At 38.4% G+C, this 21,101-nt stretch overlaps 2 protein-coding genes across 8 annotated transcripts in view; both read right to left on the minus strand.

Moving 5' to 3' along the window:
• Window positions 1-2,478, minus strand: part of LOC105528840 (chromosome unknown open reading frame, human C2orf61) — a 58,257-nt gene extending 55,779 nt beyond the window's left edge. Inside the window, exons 1-2 of the mRNA XM_011965777.1 lie at window positions 2,285-2,478; window positions 71-130 (exon numbers count right to left, since the gene is read on the minus strand). Of these exons, the coding sequence (XP_011821167.1) occupies window positions 71-130; window positions 2,285-2,365 (141 nt within the window). The 5' untranslated portion in view covers window positions 2,366-2,478. The remainder of the gene's footprint in view (window positions 1-70; window positions 131-2,284) is intronic.
• The window catches only part of CALM2 (calmodulin 2 (phosphorylase kinase, delta)), a 21,941-nt gene continuing 1,493 nt past the window's right edge, over window positions 654-21,101 (minus strand). For 4 of the 7 annotated variants that reach the window (XM_011965773.1, XM_011965772.1, XM_011965771.1 and 1 more), the window contains exons 2-6: window positions 16,065-16,095; window positions 9,585-9,728; window positions 9,394-9,500; window positions 8,851-8,986; window positions 7,305-7,946 (exon numbers count right to left, since the gene is read on the minus strand). In XM_011965773.1, coding sequence (XP_011821163.1) covers window positions 7,918-7,946; window positions 8,851-8,986; window positions 9,394-9,500; window positions 9,585-9,654 — 342 coding nt within the window. In that variant the 5' untranslated portion in view covers window positions 9,655-9,728; window positions 16,065-16,095 and the 3' untranslated portion in view covers window positions 7,305-7,917. Of the gene's footprint in view, window positions 685-7,304; window positions 7,947-8,850; window positions 8,987-9,393; window positions 9,501-9,584; window positions 9,729-16,064; window positions 16,096-17,762; window positions 17,809-21,101 lie in introns of those variants that run through there. The other 3 variants (XR_001004419.1, XM_011965770.1, XM_011965776.1) reach the window with 3 other exon arrangements.

Consider the following 21,101-nt stretch of genomic DNA (forward strand, 5'->3'; position numbering starts at 1 on the left):
AGGTATAACGGATTAAAATATTAATGGAATAGGAATAATGTGAATAGGAAAGACTGAACAATGTACATACTGTTAATGCTATTCTCCACCATCCTTCTCTTTCAAAAGAGGAAGTCTTTCGGGCTGGTTTCTATTAACAAACACAAAGTATGCTTATTCATTTGAGAGGTGATCCCTTGAAATTAAATATAAGTTATAAAACATTTGTTTGAAGAAATTCACACCCATACCCAACTGACAAGCCTTCATTAAAATAAAAGCTACATAATAATAAATTTGTCCATTTTCCTTAGGTTGTTATTTTATGATCTTAAGTCCTTTCAAATAACTAAATTCTCTTTGATAAAATTAGAGTAATAAACATTCGCATCTCACAGAGATGTTGTACATATATTAAATGTGATGAAATGTGGTGTTCTTAGGAAGAAAAGAGTTGGGCTTGAAGCCAGACAGACTTAGGCTGGAACTCAGCTCTGCCACTTACCAGCTAGGTGCACTGGGTAAGTTACTCAACTCTCATGCTTCCTCACAGTAGTATAAAAATAAGGCACTACCAGAGTTGCCATGAGAATAAAGAATTGTATGCCAGACGTGGTGGCTCACACCTGTAATCCCAGCACTTTGGGAGGCCAACTTGGGTGGATCACTTGAGGCCAGGAGTTTAAGACCAGCCTGGCCAACATGGTAAAAGCCTGTCTGTACCAAAAAATACAAAAAAATTAGCTGGGCGTGCTGGAACATGCCTGTAATCCCTACTCAGAAGGCTGTAATCCCTACTCAGGAGGCTGAGGCACGAGAATCACTTGAACTTGGGAGGTGGAGGTTGCAGTGGGCTGAGATCGTGTCACTGCAACTCCAGCCTGAGCGACAAGCGAGAAGCCACCTCAGGGGAAAAAAAAAAGAGTAAGGCATTGTACATATAAAGACTTGAATCTACAATCAGTGCTCAATAAATGTAGCTTTAATTTTTAACATCTCATCTGCCAAGTTAAGAAGCAGATTATTTTGGTATTCCTCAGTTTCCAAGGAAGCTGTTGTCTTCATATTTAGTACTCTATACCCATTCATCCATTATTATTTCATATTTATTTCAGCCTACTGTCCACAGAACACAACCGTTTAGTATATTCCTTTTGTGCTGTTTGTCCTAGGTAAAATCATTAATATGTTGAGTTCCCCTTTCATTTATAATGCCTTTATTACTATAAAATATAGGTCGTCAAGCAAGACTGCATTAAAAGTAATAATCTAATCAGTAAAACTGATATAATTCATTCTTCCTGTCTAGTAACTTAAATCTACTGTACTTATGAGTACCACTGGGTTTTATTTTATTATGATATATGTGAATTTCTCTAAAAAACATTGTCTCATGCACACTGCTAAAGCTGAGCTTCTTCCTTGATACTTCTTCGTGAGATTTATGTTGAATCTTCTCTGTGGCACTTTTATAGTCACAGAAATTAAACTTTCTCAGGCAGGTCAAGACAGGTCTCCCACCCCTACCCCAGAATAAGGAAAATGAGATGGGAAGGAGAGGGAAAAAAACATGATCAATCTAATGGAAGACAATTGGCAGCTGCTGTTTTGTTTTGCCCAAGACAGGTGATCTAAATTCCACTTATCTACCATTTTAAATTCACTCTAAGGGGAAAGATAAAAGATTAGGTTAAACAACCCTCACCCACATTTATTTAAAAACGTAACAAAGGCCAGGCATGGCGGTGCATGCCTGTAAGCCCAGCTACGCGGGAGGCTGAGGCAGGAGAATCCCTTGAACCCGGGAGGTGGAGGTTGCAGTCAGCCGAGATCACACCACTGCACTCCTGCCTGGGTGACAGATCGAGACTCCAAAAGAAAAATGTAGCAAAGGTAGCTTCAAATATTTTTATACATACTAAAATAGGAGGCGGAGCAAAACGTGTCTAGTAAGGCCACAGAAGGAAAAACCCAGTCTTCAGCAGATGGAGCGAAGAGGGAAAGAAATCCAATCACCATACTAAACCAGTTGTCCAGTTTAATTAGTAGTGGGAAGAAGGGAAAAATACAGAAAACAAAGGGCGAAGAAGAAAAAAGGAAGAAGCAAGGCGAAAACAAAGGAAATGTCCAATAAAGACCAGGAAGGAAGGTCCGCAGGTGGAGACGTACGTGAGGGCAGGGAGAGAAGGGTAGGAAGAGGGAACCAGAAGGGCACGAAGGCCTGGGATTAGAGAGCGGTGGGTAAAGGGCAGCGGGCCTGGTGAGGGGAGCAGGAGCCAGGCCGGCAAGGTGCAGACGATCTTACCGAGGCTGTGATGAACGATTCTCCACGCACCAGGTCCTTCCTTAGTGTGGTGGAGGCGGTGGCGACGGCTGGCTGGTCCATGGTGGCCTCCTCTCTCCCTAGGCTGAGCCTGGCGTCCGGTTGCTAGGAGGCGGGTGTGGCCCGCGGGCTCCGCGCGCGCGCGCGCTGGGACCGCCAGATTTATCTTTAGTGCTGGGGGAAGGGAAGCGGGCACGCACTTTGAGGTCCCGCGCGAAGACCTGCGCAGAGGAAAACCCTAGAAAAGAGATGGTTAAGAACGTATGTGAGAAGAAAATCTAGAGGGCTCTGGAGTTGCCAGAGAGCCCTCGGGTAAGGATCTGCGAAAAGGGAGGCTTGTTAAGGGCTTGAGCGTACCCACAATCTTCATCAGTTCCGTTCCAGTCCACCCCCAATCACACACCCGACAGGGAGGCAGTGTGCTTGGTAGGCATACTTACAGAAATCTGCCTTAGCACCCACTTTCTAAGGTTGTTTCTAAGCTCCAAATAGAAACTCTGGGGCTGACTTCTCTTGTCTCTGACTTGCAGAGTGGAGTGAGCACAAGACACAGCGGGTTTCAATAGCTGTGAAACCACAGACCACCCCATTCTTCTCAGTATAGACCCTTTTTATTGTCAGCCTCTCTAATCTGTACCTTCTTTTTAACCTAGGAACATTCTCACCTTTAAAAACACACCCTCCACAACCTTAATTTCATTTTATACAGTACCTACTGTATTCCAGGGACTTCACACACGTTATTTAATCTTCACACCAACCCTACAAAGTAGGTATTAGTCCCATTTTCTGGATGAGGAAACACAGGTTTCCTTGGACGTTTAGCACAGTTCACTCAGCATCACACACAAATGGCAGAACCAGAATTAAAATCCAAACCTGACTCTAGAGCTCCACTGCCCTATACCAAGAAGTTTCTGCTTCCCTTTACAAACTTTCAAGACTAATATGGACTCTTTTCTCACTTCCCATACTTTCCTAAAAACATCTTAATCTGGCCTGCACACAACTTTTAATTAAAATTGCACTTCAACTCACCAGTGATCCAAGTGCCAAATCCAATGGGGATTTTCAGCTCTTATGAAACTTGGCCTTCAATTTTCATTGCTGCATTGATTATTCCCTCATTCTTGAATCACTCTCCTCCCTTGACTACCAGGACTTGGACGCTGGTTGCATATGCTGACTTATTCTGTGCTTGTTTCCTTGTCTATAGAGAAGGGGTTAATAAAATTGGTACCTATCCACATAGGTTATAAAGATTAACTTGAAATGTTTACAGCCATGTCTGGCACAATGCAGTCAGTAAATGTGAGTTGTCATTACCTTTAGGACAAAAGCAACATTTACAATCCAATCTCTCACTTTTCTCTTTTCTTTTTTTTTTTTGAAACGAAGTCTCACTGTGTTGCCCAGGCTGGAGTGCAGTGGCACAATCTCAGCTCACTGCAACCTCGGCTTCCAGAGTAGCTGGGACTACAGGCGCCCGCCACCACACCCAGCAAATTTTTGTATTTTTAGTAGAGACAGGGTTTCACCGTATTGGTCAGGCTGGTCTGGAACTCCTGACCTCGCGATCCACCCACCTCGGCCCCCCAAATTATTGAGATTACAGGCATCAGCCACCACGCCCGGCCACTTCTCTCCCTTATTAGGATGGCATGCTCTGCTGTATCATGCTTGCAATAACGCCAAACATGCCATCTTCACATTTCTATTTGTCTCCACATATGCTAGCTCTTCTGCATGAAATGCTATTCCTTTCTTTGACCACCTGGAAAATCTCAAGAGTCAACTCCTCTGAGTAGACCTCTAAGCCTAATCCACCAAGTCCCAAAGGACCCCGTGACTACCATTGTTGGAAGATTCCTTTCATGACAAATCGTTTCTCCTCTAATTTTAAACACCCAAAACACGGGGTTGTTTTTTAATTGACCCCTTTGAACACAAGGACTAAAATATTTGTTGAATAAACCACTGACTGGTTTTCCCCTCTAAGTAAACCAAAGACTAGATTACAGCAATGCTTTTCAAAAATTGATATGCATACAAAATATCTGATGATCTTGTTTAAAAAGCAGATTGATTCCAATTCTGAGGCAGGACCTAAGATTCTGCTTTTCCAACAAGCTCCTGGGTGATTCTATGGGTGACTTTTTGAGGAGCAAGAGACTAGAGGACTTCTAGTTTCTTAAAATACTGGGATTCTAAATTCATTTAAGATAGCCTTAACAGGCACTAGGTTTAAAATGAACAACTGAAATTAGAAAGCGAAGAGGCAATACCAAAGTTCTCACAAATGTTAAGAGATTAATCAAGTCCATTCCCTGTGCCTCATTTCATTTTCTTATTTTGGCTGAGCCTGTAAAACTGGCTCAGCAGACTAGGGACTGGTACCCTCGAGACTAAAAGAATATGAAAGGTACAGAGAAGTCCAGAAACCCATACAAGGTGTGACATTAGAGATGGGAACATCTAGATGAGAAAATAGTTTAAGTATCTCAAAAATAGAAACGGCATGGGTCAATGACTTCAAGGACTATCAAAAAGCAGATTAAGCACATAGGATAAACAAAATGTTCCTTTAAGAAAACATTGTCTTATATAGTATCACTAAGATTTATTTCCAGATTATCCTAAGTTTCAGAAAGGGGGAGAGACATTTCTCTTGAGAATACAAATCTGTAAGAGCTCAACAGTGCCTGTTATGTATCAGATCTTTAAAATTGTTGCCGTCTTCTAAAAATTTTAGGAAAATACGTTACACCAAGGGTCATATTTAACTGCAATAGTGATGGTTTATTGGGAGAATCATCTAAGAGCAAACATGCCAGACAGTATTATGGTTGGTACAATAGCACAATCCTATTAATATAACACTAATAGTATGGTTAAACTTGAAGGTGGGGCTGGGCGCAGTGGCTCACACCTGTAATCCCAGCACTTTGGGAGGCCAAGGTGGGCGGATCACAAGGCCAGGAGTTCGAGACCAGCCTGGCCAACATAGTAAAACCCCGTCTCTTCTGAAAATACAAAAAATTAACCGGGTGTACTGGCAGGCGCCTGTAATCCCAGCTACTCGGGAGGCTGACGTAGAATTGCTTGAACCCGGGAGGAGGAAGCTGCAGTGGGCTGAGATTGTGCCACTGCACTCCAGCCCAGACAACAGTGCGGGAGTCCATCTCAAAAAAAAAAAAAAACTTGAAGGTGATATCACAGTCCTTGTCTATAGAGAAGGGGTTAATAAAATTGGATTACAATAGGATTATGTTGTAGGAAGCACTGGAACTGAGATTTGAACCCAGCTCATTATGACCACAGCTAAATTATACAATCATTCTACACTTGTTTCCTGTAAAATCAAGATGCCAAGACTTCATGACTTTTGTAAAGATTTCAACAATAGAAGTGACCAATTATGACATACAAGAGCCCAAAAAATGTTTCTCCTACATTTGTTGTCCTTGTTATATATACCTTGATATCAATTTATATAAACCTCATTGTTGATACTGGAAAAACACCAACTGACTGCCCAAGTCCCTCATTTTTCAGGGTCATAACTGGTTTAATAGCATACTTAATGGAACACTTAATGCAAATGCCAAGGACAATGCTAAGTGCCTTTCATTATTTCACTTAACTTTTTAAAAAGCCCCACTCATAATCCCAGCACTTTGGATGAGGTGGGAGGATCACTTGAGCCCAGGAGTTCAAGACCAACCTGGGCAACATAATGAGTCCCTGTCTCTACAAAAAAAAAACAACCTTGTTTGGATTTCCTTTTGACAAAACTTACTACATCCAATTAAGGGGAGTAGAGTACACATCTAAAATCTTCCTATTTAACTGATTACCTGAGTTTCATGTGATACCATTAGGACTATCAGTGCCTGTAACTTCCCTTGCTCTAAAACACACTAATAGTAGTATTAAAATAGTCAATGGGGCAGTAACCTGCCAAATAATGAATTACCCCTGGGAAATTAAAGACCTTGTGGCTATAATAACCAGGTAACAATTACACTCAATGTTTTAATCTTGGCTCTGGTTTGCTATGGAATCTTTCATTAAGCATTTAAAAGGTAGTTTTAAAAAATAAAAACCCTGATAACCACCTTTGGAGTAGCTCAGATTATAAAGAAAGCAATGATAGAGGCCAGCAAAAACTAAAACAGGTGTAGTCATTGCCAATTTACTCCTAAAGACATCTTTTTTGTAAAATGTTACAGATGGGCAAGCTGAAAATTCTCATCTTATAGAATTAAAAAGCATAATGAATAAAATATTAGCTAATAGAAGTAAAAACTATAAGGATGCTCACCCCAACTAGATTTGGTGTTTTGTTTTTTTTTTTTAACATGCAAACATTTAAAACATCATTGCACAGCTTAAGTCAACGTGGACAAATGCCAAAGTTGAAAAATATAAAGGTAGGAAACAGTAAATACCTTCTTTATGCCAATTCCCATGCTAGGTACACTTAAGTTTTTGAGTATTTCATTTGAGCCTTTTGAAGTTGTCAAATACAATCTGGATGAAGAAACAAAACAAAACACTTGCCCCTCTTTTCCCGTGACTGCCACCATCTTGTTCTGTGGGCACAGAAGGGACCCACAGGTGTTGTGGGCCTAACACAGTAGCACAATATGACAGGCATGGTGGTGGAGGAATGGGCATGCATGATGGCGGCCCCTAAAAAGTGACCACACTAAGCCAGCCCCCCAGATCCCCATCTTTTCGGTCTTCCTCCTCGATCTCTCCTTAGTTACACACTCCTTATTTTGTTCCTCTTATTTTCTGTGCTACCCTCCCTCTTTTCTCACTTTTCCAATCCTTTTCTCCTTCCCTTCCCACCTTCACTATTTCTGCCACCCATCTCCATACACTTCCCCACACGAGAAAAAATTATCTAGATTATACCAAGGAGAAACCAATGCCATATTTTATTTTCAAAATTATTAGACTTTAACAGTTAAATGACTCAGATGTAGAGCAACCATTGGGTAAATTGTAATTTTTTTATTGGAAAACAAATATACAACTTGGAATGGATTTTGAGGCAAATTGTGCCATAAGCAGATTTTAAGTGGCTAAACAAAGTTTAAAAAGCAAGTAACAATAAAAGAAAATGTTTCTGGTACAGGACCAGCAGTACAAAAAAATAGTGTACGAGTACCTGGATAATACACCCGTTTTGCAATAGTGCAACTTTTAAGTACATATTGTTGACTGTCCATAGTCCACGCAGAGTTACAACTCCACACTTCAACAACAACATGCTGACAATTCCTAAAGAAAACTACTTTAAAAAAAGGCATAACCCAGATGTTCCCTCATTTGACCAACTCCATCTAACTTCAGATGTGCAGAAGGGCTTAGATATATCCAGAGTAAGCCACATGCAACATGTTACTTGATCAATTTTCTAAAATAAGGTTTCAGGACAATGACAGTAAGATAAGGGAAGAAAACATGGAGGAATGAAGTCCTAATTACTATACATGCATATTTTTTTGACAGTAGGGAGAAACCTTTTACAGATAAGTTACAAACAAAGAAAAGGCAAATAAACAATTTTGTACAAGAAATTTAACACATTCTGTACAAGGTCTTCACTTTGCTGTCATCATTTGTACAAACTCTGAAAAAGAAGAAGTACACAAAAAAATTGAGTCAATAGCAAAAGACCAAAAAAAAAAATCACATTTACTCAATCACTGAGTACTCCTTCCATTCCTCTCTTTCCTCAGAATTACCATTAAGTACAGAGGGAAGCAAGTTTATTCCCCAGGTTGGAACTTCATTAACTGTAACTATTCAGGATTATTAGTAAGAGCCAAATTAATGCTTTAGATAAGCTAATATAAAAAGAGCTTTCTTGGCTCTATCTTAGTTTAGACTTGAATTTTAAGTCTGCTGGAATACAAGACAATAATGTAAATTCAGTGCTATGAGCTAGGTTTAATTTTTATAACATTAAGTTTTATGCTCTTTTCTAAGCAGTTACATCATGAAAAAAATACAAAGTTTTACTGAAAATCCTTCAATTTCTATTTGCCTTGCTTCATGATATGGCCATCTCAAAGTTAATACATACGATACTTCTGAAGCACATGTAAACTTCAGTTTCAGACTAAAGCCAATTAAAGAAAAAAGATAATACAGTGCGGGGAAAGAAAGTCACATTAATTTCATTTTAGGAAACTCAGAATAAGTTTGCTTTCCATTGTTCCACAATCCAGCACAAACACTGTACAGTGTTTCTCAAACTTTACATATGAATCAACCAAGAATCTGGTTAAAATGCTGATTCCAGGTGTAGGAGTAGAACCTGATAGTAAATATTTGTAAATTAAGTTCTCAGGTCAGAGCAATGTTGTCTAGTCTGAAGACAACACTCTGAATTTTAAAAAGGTTAAATATAAGTAGCTGTTTTAGCATCCTAATTTGGGGGGAAGGGTCACTAACTTTGATAGTTACCTAACAAGCACCTCTTATCTTAAAAATCAAAGTAAAGAATGAGGTGGTGAGACTGAAAGATTTACCTTCATAGTTTACTTGACCATCACCATCAATATCTGCTTCCCTGATCATTTCATCAACTTCTTCATCTGTTAACTTCTCTCCAAGGTTTGTCATCACATGGCGAAGTTCTGCAGCACTAATATAGCCATTGCCATCCTAGCAAAAAATTTAGTATAGTTTCTGAGTAAAATTACAGACTTCAGAGTTGGAATGGAAATTTATTAAGTTTACTACTAAATTTTGCATTGGGGGAAAAACATACTTTAGAAATGCATACAAATCTACACACATAGTTGACCTACAAATGTCATTAAGAACCAAGCAAAATGTCCTATATTGAAATCACTATTTCCTAAGTCCCAAAGTCAAGTGACACCTCCTTTGACAAGATTAATGCAATACATATATTAGAAAATCTATAGAGAATTCTTAAAAAGCTTTTGCTTGATAATTAAAATATATTGGTAAATCATCAAAACAAACAAACAAAAAAAAGTCTTCATAATGAGTCCTGGTATCTTCATTTCATCCTCAAAATTTAACGTATCCAGTCCTTGACCTACCTTATCAAACACACGGAATGCTTCTCTAATTTCTTCTTCACTGTCTGTGTCTTTCATTTTTCTTGCCATCATTGTCAGAAATTCAGGGAAGTCAATTGTGCCATTACCTGAAATGGTTTAGTTGAAACATCAAATAGAATTATAAATATCGTTTCTTCAACCCCTCCCACCCCCAAAAATTAAAGACTTACCATCAGCATCTACTTCATTAATCATGTCCTGTAACTCTGCTTCTGTGGGATTCTGCCCAAGAGACCTCATTACAGTTCCCAATTCCTTTGTTGTTATAGTTCCATCACCATCTTTGTCAAATAGTGAAAAAGCTTCTTTGAATTCTGTTTGAAAGACCACAATCCAAATACAGAGATTAGCAATAAAATGTAACCTAAATGAAAAGTATTAACTCTTAAAGCCTACTCGGTGGTGGGATCGTGCCAGTGAACAGCCACTGCACTTCAGCCTGGCCAAACTGTAAGACCCCATGTCTCAGAAAAACCCAAAAAACTTTTAAAGGAAAAATACCAATGGAGGTAGCATCTGAAATGTGACTTTGATTCCTAAAGATTACCTAATCTTTATGATACCTTATAATATTTCAAATATATCTTTGGCCAATCATATGACTGTACTTTTATGCTGATCTAAGTAAAATTATCCTAGGTTTACAGAGGAAAAGAACTAAATCCCCAAATGACTGGCTCCTCTATTTGTCATTGAAGCTGCTCTGCGGAACATAATTCAAAATTACAGACCTAACCTAACAAAACAAAAATAAGACTATTAGTACCCAAATATGTATTTCTACAGAGTAATTAGACTGTTTCTGTATACTATGTTTAGTTAGAGTCAGCCACTAAGTCTAAATCAATCACCTACTAAATTAAAACAGGCTACTTTCCCTTTCTAATAAGGCAGGAGAAGGGACTATATAAACAGTCTGTAACAATGGGCAATCAAGATATCAATGTCCAGTTTTAGCTAAATGTATGTCACTGAGAACAACGATCATTTTGAGCTTTCTCTGGAATATTAAAACCCCAACCTTATACAGTGAAACAGATTATTCCTTAAGATCTTGTTGTGATAGTATGTTCCTTCTTGTTGTTTTTTGTTTTTTTTTTTGAGACGGAGTTTCGCTCGTTGCCCAAGCTGGAGTGCAATGGTGCAATCTCGGCCCACCGCAACCTCTTCCTCCCAGGATCAAGCAATTCTCCTGCCTCAGTCTCCCAAGTAGCTGGGATTACAGGCATGCACCACCACGCCCAGCTAATTTTGTATTTTTAGCAGGGACTGGGTTTCTCCATGTTGGTCAGGCTGGTCTCAAACTCCCGACCTCAGGTGATCCACCCGCCGCCTCAGCCTCCCAAAGTGCTGGGATTACAGGGCATGAGCCACTGTGCCCAGCTATATGTTCCTTCTAGTACATCACTACATTACATGGTAACCTGCTGGTGCAACACTCCAGACTACCTGGCTTCATTCACCATTTACAAATTAACAGGCCAGGTGCAGGGGCTCACACCTGTAATCCTAGCATTTTGCGAGGCCGAGGTGGGTGGACTGCCTGTGCTCAGGAGAAGTTTGAGACCAGCCTGAGCCAACATGGTGAAACCCCATCTCTACTAAAACACACACACACACACAATTAGCTGGGTGTGGCGGCGTGCACCTGTAGTCCCAGCTACTTGGGAGGCTGCAGCAGAATTGCTTGAACCCAAGAAGTAGAAGCTGCAGTGAGCAGAGATCTTGCCACTGCACTCCAGGTTGGGCAACAGAGCAAGACTCATCTCAAAAAAAAAAAAAAAAAAAAAAAAAGGAAGAAACTAAAACAGACTAACTTTGATACTGCAAAGTTCTACCAATGAGTAAATAATTCAGCTAGTATTTTCCAAGTAAGTCGTTTTCCAGAAGATATTAGACCCTATCAGCAAATGAATACAAAAAGTTTCCAAGTTCATGGGGCCATTAAGCTTTCCCAACATAACCATACATTTGAAAATGTGTATGTGACACATGTTTAAGAAATGGTGTACCTTCTTTTCAGTCTAAGGCCAATTTATTCCCTGCCTGTTTATCCCTACTCCAATTCGCATACACCTTCCAGTTTCATTCCATATTACCTCTTCTGTGGACTCAACTATTCTTCCACTCATTTGCCCATTACCACATAAATATCTTCACATCGCTTAGCGTAAAACTAAACTGAAACCTTAGTTAAAAAGTGTTTGCCCTTATCCCTCCCCAAATTTTGGAAGGCACTACTACTCATACCAATTTCCTCTCTCCTAACAATCCACTATTTTAAAATGACATTCAGCTCCAACTCATCACCTGAAAATGCTGAGTTTACCAATGACCACTAGTCAGTCACCCAATCCATCAAGTATGTTTCAGTGTGAAGCCATGCGGTATAAAAACTAAAATGAGACTTTGTAACTTGACTACTGGGTTAGAATTTCCTAGCTCTGTTCCTTCTTCTGGCAATGCAATCTGAACAAGTTACTAAACCTTTTCTGCCTCAGCTTCCTCATTTCTGTGAAATGGCATTAATGTGCCCAGTATGTGCAGCAACACAGTATACCACGCCCACAAGGGGTGTTCACCTGGTCATCCCTCTTAAAAAAATTAGTATGTGTGAAACACGTACAACTATGTCCAACAAACAAATACTTAATAAATGTCAAGATAAAGATGATCTCATTTTCTTGCAGCATCCAAAACTGCATAGAAAACCTCTCAAAACTTCTCTTAGCCTTCGTAACAGTACTTTGATTTTCCTCCTACCACATACTGCCAAAGGCTCTTACTCCTGTGTCTTATGTCTAGATATGACCAATTTTATCCTTTTTTTCCCACTCCTTGGCCATTTCATCTATACTCACTTACAACAAAGATATCTTTAGTCTACTCATCTTGCTCAATAAATATCTTTATTTCTGGCTGTCTACAGGATATATCTCCCCTGGCTGATCACAAGCAAAACATATGAAGATGAATTCTATACTCAAAGCAACCCTAAAGATACTAGCAAACGCCCAAGAGCCACTTTTAACTCTTTCCATCTGAAATCTGCCAACAAGTCTCGAATTCTACCATTTAAATACTGCCTAATTTTTCCTCCATCTCTACAATCAGTATTTTGGTTCAAGGCTCCATCATCCTTTGCCAGGGCTACTACAATTGCCTCCTAACTGCATTCTTTCTTATTTAAATATTACTGGTTTGTAGAGGAACTCATCTAATACCTATCAGAAGGTTCGTACCACACTAACTGATTTTATGAAAATAGTATACAGCGCTAACCTAGATCAACCTAATGACAAAAATAGATCAGGGAGTCTCCACCTACAAATAGCACAATTGATAAAGACATTTCAATTTTACTGTTTTTAAACAGAATGTAGAAATATCTAGAAATACATATATCAGCGTTCAGACACATTGCATCTTTCACCTAATATAGGTTACAAGAAAATTAAAGGACTGTGAGATATGTATTTGTTTATATTACATTCTCTGCTATGGGTATCTTTTAACACCACCATTAGGTGCATAAATTCCCAATGTTTAATTAGCAGTAGTCACCTTTCTATTATACGATTTAACAAAAAGCTGAATACTGGAAGATGCATAGTGTAAGATTATCTATGTATAACTTTCAAGAAATTTAAAAATCTAATAGCACTTAAAATGTTTGCTAGAAGTAAAATGCAGAAAAGAAAACCGTATCTATGCTAATACTATCTGTTATTCATTCAAGAAAGGAACAAGTAACATTTCTTTTAAAGGTCAAGGTTTATTCCAAATTTCTACTTGTATTTTTATACTCAAGAGTAAAAATTACCTGTAAAACCTCAAAATAATCCCCAAAGTAAAATTTTAATTCACCTGCCTTTGCAGTTTACCTGTACTTCAAAACTAGCATAATCTTTATATACAGAAGCATATAATTCTAAACAGTAACTCCCAGGAATGACTTGAAATATAAATCCAAGAGTCAAAACCTAAACATACAATAAAGAGAACAGGTCCCGAATGCCACAGAATAGCTATCTTCTACATAACTGATAGGTGTAAGGAACCTACCAAAATCCATTTTAGCTATGATCAAATTGAAACTTTCAGAAAAATCTATTACTCAAGTTTTATTTGTTCATTAGCAACCCCAGGGCCCTTCCCTAATTAGTTTATCACCTAAACATACAATTTTATTAAAATAACATGTTTTTAAAATTTTATTAAAATAGGTTATCACAAGACAATTACAAATCAAATGACTGTTTATTAACTTCTATTTCTTCACAAAATTCTGAACTTAATAATCCCTTAAAGATCAGGTATTGGAACTCTTTTGGCACTTCATGCAATTGTTGCTATACATTAAGTAACATTAATATTTTTCTCAAACAAATTTGGACCTTGAAAATTTAATGAAAGTTTAGGTACAGATTTCTTAAGGAAAAATTATTGTACATTTTTCCCATCAGTCTTCCAAAAGTCAAACACCAACAACTAATGACATCATGGCAGAGTTATCAATAAAATGAACTTGTTAGTGAAGTCATACTAGACGGAGGTTGCGCCACTGCACTCCAGCCTAGGCAACAAGAGTGAAACTGTCTCAAAAAAAAAAATTAAAAAATAAAAATGCTATCATTCTCATATTCAATAGACAGAAACTTTTTTTTTTTTTTGAGACGAAGTCTCGCTTTGTCGCCCAGGCCGGAGTGCGGGAGCACAATCTCACCTCACTGCAACCTCCGCCTCCCGGGTTCAAGTGATTCTCCTGCCTCAGGCTCCTGAGTAGCTGGGATTCCAGGAGCACACCACCACGCCTGGCTAATTTTTGTATTTTTAGGAGAGACAGGGTTTCGCCATGTTGCCCAGGTTGGTCACGAACTCCTGACCTCAAGTGATCCGCCTCGGCCTCCCAAAGTGCTGGAATTACAGGCGTGAGCCACTGTGCCGAGCCAACAAACTTTCTTTTTAAAGAGTTGTGTGTTTAGGAGAGCAGAAATGACCATCAACTATGCAATAGGCACACTGATTAATACATTTTCTACCCTAAAGTGAACATGTTGTACTGTGTACAGTACGTACCACTACCTGACTGGGAATATTGAGAAATGAAAGGCAAGTGTATTAGAGAAGGTCAGAGTTTAAGACTGAAAGTATTAGATAGCCTAAGATAGTTTGGGAAGGAGATAGTATATTTATAAAAAAACTACTTCAGAAAAACATTTTGATGATACATTTGCTTTGTAGAGATGGGGTCTCACTATGTTGCCCAGGCTGGTCTCAAACTCCTGGGCTCAAGTGAACCTGCTGCCTCAGCCTCCCAAAGTGGTAAGATTACCAGCCATTAGGCGCAGTCTGTTTTTTTTGAGGAGACATGAGATCAAATTGGTGATATCTTTAAAACAGTGTAACTCAACAAAAAAATTATACCCAAAACCGTTTGCTTTTTGTTCATAACATTCAATACATGTAATTTACCAACCTCAGAAAGTAAACACTAAGTCAAATGACACAATAAAAATAAAACCTGCTTAAATTTGTCTTTAATACTAATAGCTTTCTACCTACAGTCCTATCAAATAGTATTTGTGATGAATATTTGAGATGACTCGTGTAATTCTGGTATCCTGAAAATTTCTATATGCTTATGGAAGTGAGGAGCTTGCTTTAAATGGGCTATATAGTTCCAATTGCGCTTCTCACAGTTTTCTCCAGCATTAGAAAAAGTGCTCAAGTGCTTTTGAGCTCTTATCAAATCCTTCCTGGTTACTGTGAAAACTGTGGCAGATAAACTGCTTGGTGCTCATGCTAATAAAAGTCTCTAATGAAAACAAAGGAATAGTTTGCAAAGCATTTCAACACTACAATTAAAAAAAAAAAAAAAAACAACTCCAGCAAGGGGGGGAAAAAGTTTCCCCAACATTGGCATTAACCAGCCATCTCAAAGTACAAGGATAAATCAAAAGTATTAATGTTCTATGGCATGGCATAAAGAGAACATGACATCAGGTTTTATGTAATAATTTCGCATACTTCCATAGCAAACTAAAGGGGATGATATTTAAGCAGCTTCATTTCAACAGCTGTCACTGCTTTTTAAAAGAAAAATCCATATTGCTACAGTGACATTTATAAAATAGAACGCCAACTTCTTAAATTTTTTCACTTGAGAAATGATTATTCTGATTGATTATATATGCAATTCTTAGGTTAAAATATTAGCTAATTTTAACAAGGGTAATTCAATATTCCTTTTTTGATTCTCCATTTCAAGCTGCCTTAGTTACTTCTTAGCCCTCTTTTCTTGTGGAGACTGATTTGAAGTTAGAGTGTTAGCTAGCCCAGAATTCCTGAATACTAAGGTAGTCTTCAGAAAACAAAACAAAGACCACCACTACACCACCAGACTCCAAAGTATATCCACGCAGACTAAAATACATGTCTTTAATTACAATTAGCCCTGCACATCTTCCACCGGCAAGTTTACAATCCCACTTGCCAAAGCAGTTTGAATTACTGTATTATATTATACCCTTATGTTAGTATACATGACATATACCAAAGTCAATTATTTCACACAAGTCTCTTATTCTGATGTTGGCTATTCAATAAATAATAATCTAATGGGTACAATCTAGCTGAGTATTTCTCACCTGCAATCTGCTCTTCGGTCAGTTGGTCAGCCTACAAAGAGATCAAAGAGATAGGTTAGTGACTTGAGTATATAGATTAGCAGTTACAGAAACAAGTTTAAAACCTTTCAAGGGTTTTAAACTGTTTCATTTACTGTTTCATTTAGTTCCAGCAACAAACACATCTGGGTAGAAAAGGCACACATCTGGTTTTCTTATCTTCAAAGCTAAGCTGTCTTAACTCCAAGTTTAAGATATACGAATACTTCAGAATATTTTTGAAAGTATAATTTAGAATCCAATAGAAACACTGCTTCCTTTTTCAACGTTAGAATCGCTAAACTTAAGCTCACTTCTATGCCAGATATAAATCACCAGAAATTCCCACTGAATCAAAATGCTTCAGGATCACAAAATGAAAATTACTCCCACAAATGGTTAAACACATCGTTTTGAAATTAAAGTGATCTAAAGAAAAAGGCACAACAAGCTTTTATTCCTTCTCACCCAGCAGACAAAATGCAAAGAATCCAGAGCTCCGAACTATAATACTTACCAAATGTTTAAAAGTTCAGCCATCCATTTTCTCTTGGTTTTTTAAATCCCAAAATAAGCCTAAGGCTTGTGATGTTTTTTAATAGCACTTGGTTTTCTTCAGAAAATATTTTCTGCCATTTGCTAAAACCCATTATAAATTTTATCCTTATTCAATCTTAATAATAACCTTATAATCTTATTATCCCCTATCTTACAGATAAGGAATGAGGCTAGGGTTAAGTGGGAGTGGGGCAGGCAAAATTAGTAGAACCAAGATAAAGCACTAAGGTGTCAGACATACCCAGTAACTTTTAGCTTTTAATTTTTAGCTTTTAATTCAGAGCACCATAATATATAAAGATGATTGCAAAATATCCATACTCCTTGTTGTATTCTTTGAACATACACTTTCTTTCACTGCTTATTAGTATATACATCCATGAAGCAACTCCTTATGGGGTATTGAGAAGCACAGCCAAGAAATAGCTTCCTATCTAAAATCCCACCAACATGGGAGTCAAGTATACAATGATGAATCCATTCATTTATTTGTAGGAAAAGAAAAATAAACATTGCCTGGCTTTATTCTTTTTAAATGAACACATCCCTGGGAAAAGTAACACCTTAATGTGGAATGCCTTCACATTTTCTCTAGGGCACAGCATGAGAAAACTCAAGAAGGAATCCAGAAAGTAGTTTATTTTCCCTGCTCCGCAATTTTTATTTGACCACGATGTAAATCAAATTAAAAAAAAAAAAAAAAAAAGGCTGGTAACTTCAAATTGAAGAGCCAATAATGAAGTTCAAATACAGAGTTTGTAAAATAAAAAAATGTATCTACTTTTATCCCTAAAGTCCAAATCTTCCACCAACAAATATTTGGTGTGAAGTCAGTCACAGATTGTTTACCCAAGGGATAAGGTTTAAAATCCAGTAAATCTACTGAATTATTTACTTTGTTATAATAGAAGCTACGTTACTTCAGTTTATTGCATTTTGCAGGACTTCCATCATTTCTGAAAGGAAGGGCAACCTGGCATGTATGGCGTGGGGGGGAAAAGCATCAAGTTCTGAGTCACAGGCTAGTATCCCAGCTCTGCCATTTAATAGCTGTGTGACCTTGGACGTGGTACTCAATCTCTCAGTCAACTTCATTTGTAACACAAGAACAACAATACTTACCTTGCAGGGTTGTTGTGCAAAGTGAGATGCTATGTACAAAGCTAACCTAAAGAGTTAAATGGTAACCATTATTTTATATAAATTAACTAAACTAAGAACCTACAATGTTAAATATCAACCTGACGAGCTCAATTTCCACACAGAATGTAGGCATGCATGGCATTTATTAAGCCATCTATTCAATGTTAACTTTGTTTAAGCTGAGAAAATTTATGCAAACTAAATCCACAAGGTGCAACCCAGGGACAAATGCAGCAGGTGACATCACTTCAAAACTTAAAGTTGAGCTAAGTGTGTGGCAGACACTGTAACCTGTGTGAAAGTTGAAGGATCCCATACTCTGTACAAGAAGGGAGACAGGTTTGTTCTCTCTACATGGTGGGGGCGGGGCGGGGGGAATGGGATTTTGGGAAGGCTACCATATATGAAACATGAGCGGCCTTAGGAAGAAACAAGGATGTTAGCAAAAGGAACCACTGTCCAGTTTTGCTTGGAAAGTCAAAATTTAGGGACCTCATACCATGTTGTCTAACTCCCTACCTCCGAGCAAATGCAATCTTGGAAGAGATCACAAAAATCAGCTTCAAGGAATGAACTAAGCACCCAAGAGACTAAATTACTCACATAACCTGAAAGCTCTCAATTTTGCTTGGAAGGTTGACAAGCTTTTTGTATTTACTACTTATCCAGAGTTCAGGTTTTAGAATAAACTTTTACCAGCAATATCCAGAATAAAGCCTACTATAAATCAAGGAGACTTCCTAGCACTAACTTTCCCAACTGCTACAAAGGGGAATACATTTGGTTCTTCCCTCTGTTTCCATGGAGTGCCATTTTCTTAGAAGAACCAGAAGAATTCTACTTTTGGGAAAACTCAAGTTCATTAACATGTATGTTTATCTCAGTAAAGTGAATAATAATTCACTAGAGAGACGACTTGTTCTTTCTTACTCCCTTATTTCTGTAGCTATTGATATAATTCTTCCCACTGCTCTTGCCACTCCAGAGAAAGTTCTAGGCATTAGTATACACTCAGGTTCCTCCCTAGACCTCCTGTATTAGAATGTTCATTTTGGAGAACCATAGGTGATCTGTCAACACGAAGAAGCACGAACCTGTATTACATTAGTGACCTGAAGTGAATACATTAAGCACCTATCAAACATTTCCTACATGCCATTCAAAAGTATGCATGAATACTGTAGGAGTTTATCTAGTGAAAGGTGGTTTAAAAAAAAAAACAAAAACAAAACCCAAGTTCTTATCTGAATAAATGTGTGAGCCCATGGGCTTGAAATGGAACACGAACTGCTATCTTTCATCCATTCCTGTCTGTTCATTCCCATCAGGTGCTACTTTGATACAACAAAGGATTCCTATGTGAAGTTTTTTCTACAATTACGGAAGTCAGGATATTTGTTTTACCTATATCAAAAGCAATCTAAATTATTTCGTTAGGGTAAAAAGACAGCTGATTTTGAAGAATAGTACTTACATAGCATCTCTCACCAAAAGATCACTGGAACAAAATGGCTTCATAAAAATTAGGGCTATTACTAAAGGCCTAAATTCTAACTGAAGCTAGAGCTTTCTATATTTTAAAAGAGCCAACTCCTTTGATCTTCTAAGCCTAACAGAAACAGGCCTTGGCACTTATCGGAAAAATTATTTAGAGTCAAGTGACAAAAATTTTCTACCTTTTTACATCTTTTACTTACCTAATCACCCTGGCCTCAAAGTCCTCTTGAAGCAATCCCGTTTTCACTGAGCATATGCTGACTACATGTAAACTCAAGAGTTATATGAGCAATCTTACTTAACTTCCATATAAAATTTTTTACACTTTAACTTGGGGTCCTAATTTTTTTATTTTTTGAGAGACAAGGTCTCACTCTGTTGCCCAGGGAGTGCACTGGTGTGATCATAGCTCACTACAGTCTCCAACTCCCGGGCCCAAGATGATCCTCCTGCCTCAGCCTATTGAGTAGTCAGGACTACACGCACAGGCCACTATGCCCGGCTAATTTTTTTTTTTTTAATTGAAGTCCTAATTTAAAATCTCAGTCCTCAATTATGAAGTTATCTGAAGGCAATTTTCAAATTTACTAATGGGATCTGTCAATTTGTATTGTTTTTTTCGACTTTGTCTCTTCCCGTAAGAACTGCCAATTTAACTGAAAACCCCCAAAGCACCAGTGATGCAAACAGTAACTACAAAAGCTTAACACTGGGCAACGGACCACAAAAGTGTGGATACCAACTCCACCAAGAAAAATCTATTCTAATTACTAATTATCAAAACTAATTAAAGAAAACTTTACCCTTCATTTATTTTTAAAAATAGCTTACTCCACAACTTGTAATGTTTATTACATATGCCTATAACTACATCTTAAAGAAAGTAAATGTAACCAGCACATTCAAATTCAGAATATTTAAAATATCAAGATAAAGCGAATCCATCAAACTTCAATGAACGCTAGTTTTATTTAAGGTGAACTCCTCTCCCCACACCCATACAGGCTGGAGGTTTCAGTTGGCAAGGATCCCCAACTCCTGTTTAAGATGTCACCTTGCCTCCTGGACACACCCAGCGCTGTAACCACTTGGCAGAAGGAACCACAAAGTAAGTATCGCAGATGACCGCCCTCATTAGGGTTTTTTTTTTTTTTTTTTTTTTCAGGAAAGAACATGATCTCCAGTCTGAGGTGACCGGAAAATGCTTTAAAAAATTCCCTGCTCCTCCCCCCGCATACACTCTTCCATCACAGTATTCGACAGACAGACAGCATACAAATGAAGTGAACGTTAAGACGACCTGGCAACTTCTACACGGAATTTAGGGGTCGTTTTCGAAGCAGCAGAAGGGGAGCAATGTTTTTATGTGGTCGTGGTTCTTTAATATTAGGACTGCACACTGTTCTCAAGAAAAGGACAGAGACATGGGCTCTTCAAAGGCATCCGTCCAATTGTTTTTACAAGACCGACTTTCAGAAGGCAGTCACTCCGGAGCTTGCTTTCCTCAGGCGGTGAACAGGAAACGCCTTGTAGAACCCTAGCTGGAGTCGAACACTTTCCATAACAGGATGTATATTGCGAGGATGCGCCCCTGACTTCAGGGATAAAGCTAATTTCTTTCAACGACACTTTAAAAAGCAATTTTTTTTTTTTAAAGCATCCGGCCTGGACGGTGGAAGACGCCCCAGGGCCCAGATGGAGCAGGAAGATTAGGGTTGCCAGAGGCGGATGGGAAACCTTCGAGGCCCCCGCTCCCCCGCCCATCCCCGCCAACGGCCCCGCAGCGCCGCGGAGATCTCCGCAGTCCTGCAGGTGCTAGCA

Source organism: Mandrillus leucophaeus, unplaced genomic scaffold (assembly GCF_000951045.1).
Source record: "Mandrillus leucophaeus isolate KB7577 unplaced genomic scaffold, Mleu.le_1.0 Scaffold736, whole genome shotgun sequence".
NCBI classification, from domain to species: Eukaryota; Metazoa; Chordata; class Mammalia; order Primates; family Cercopithecidae; genus Mandrillus; species Mandrillus leucophaeus.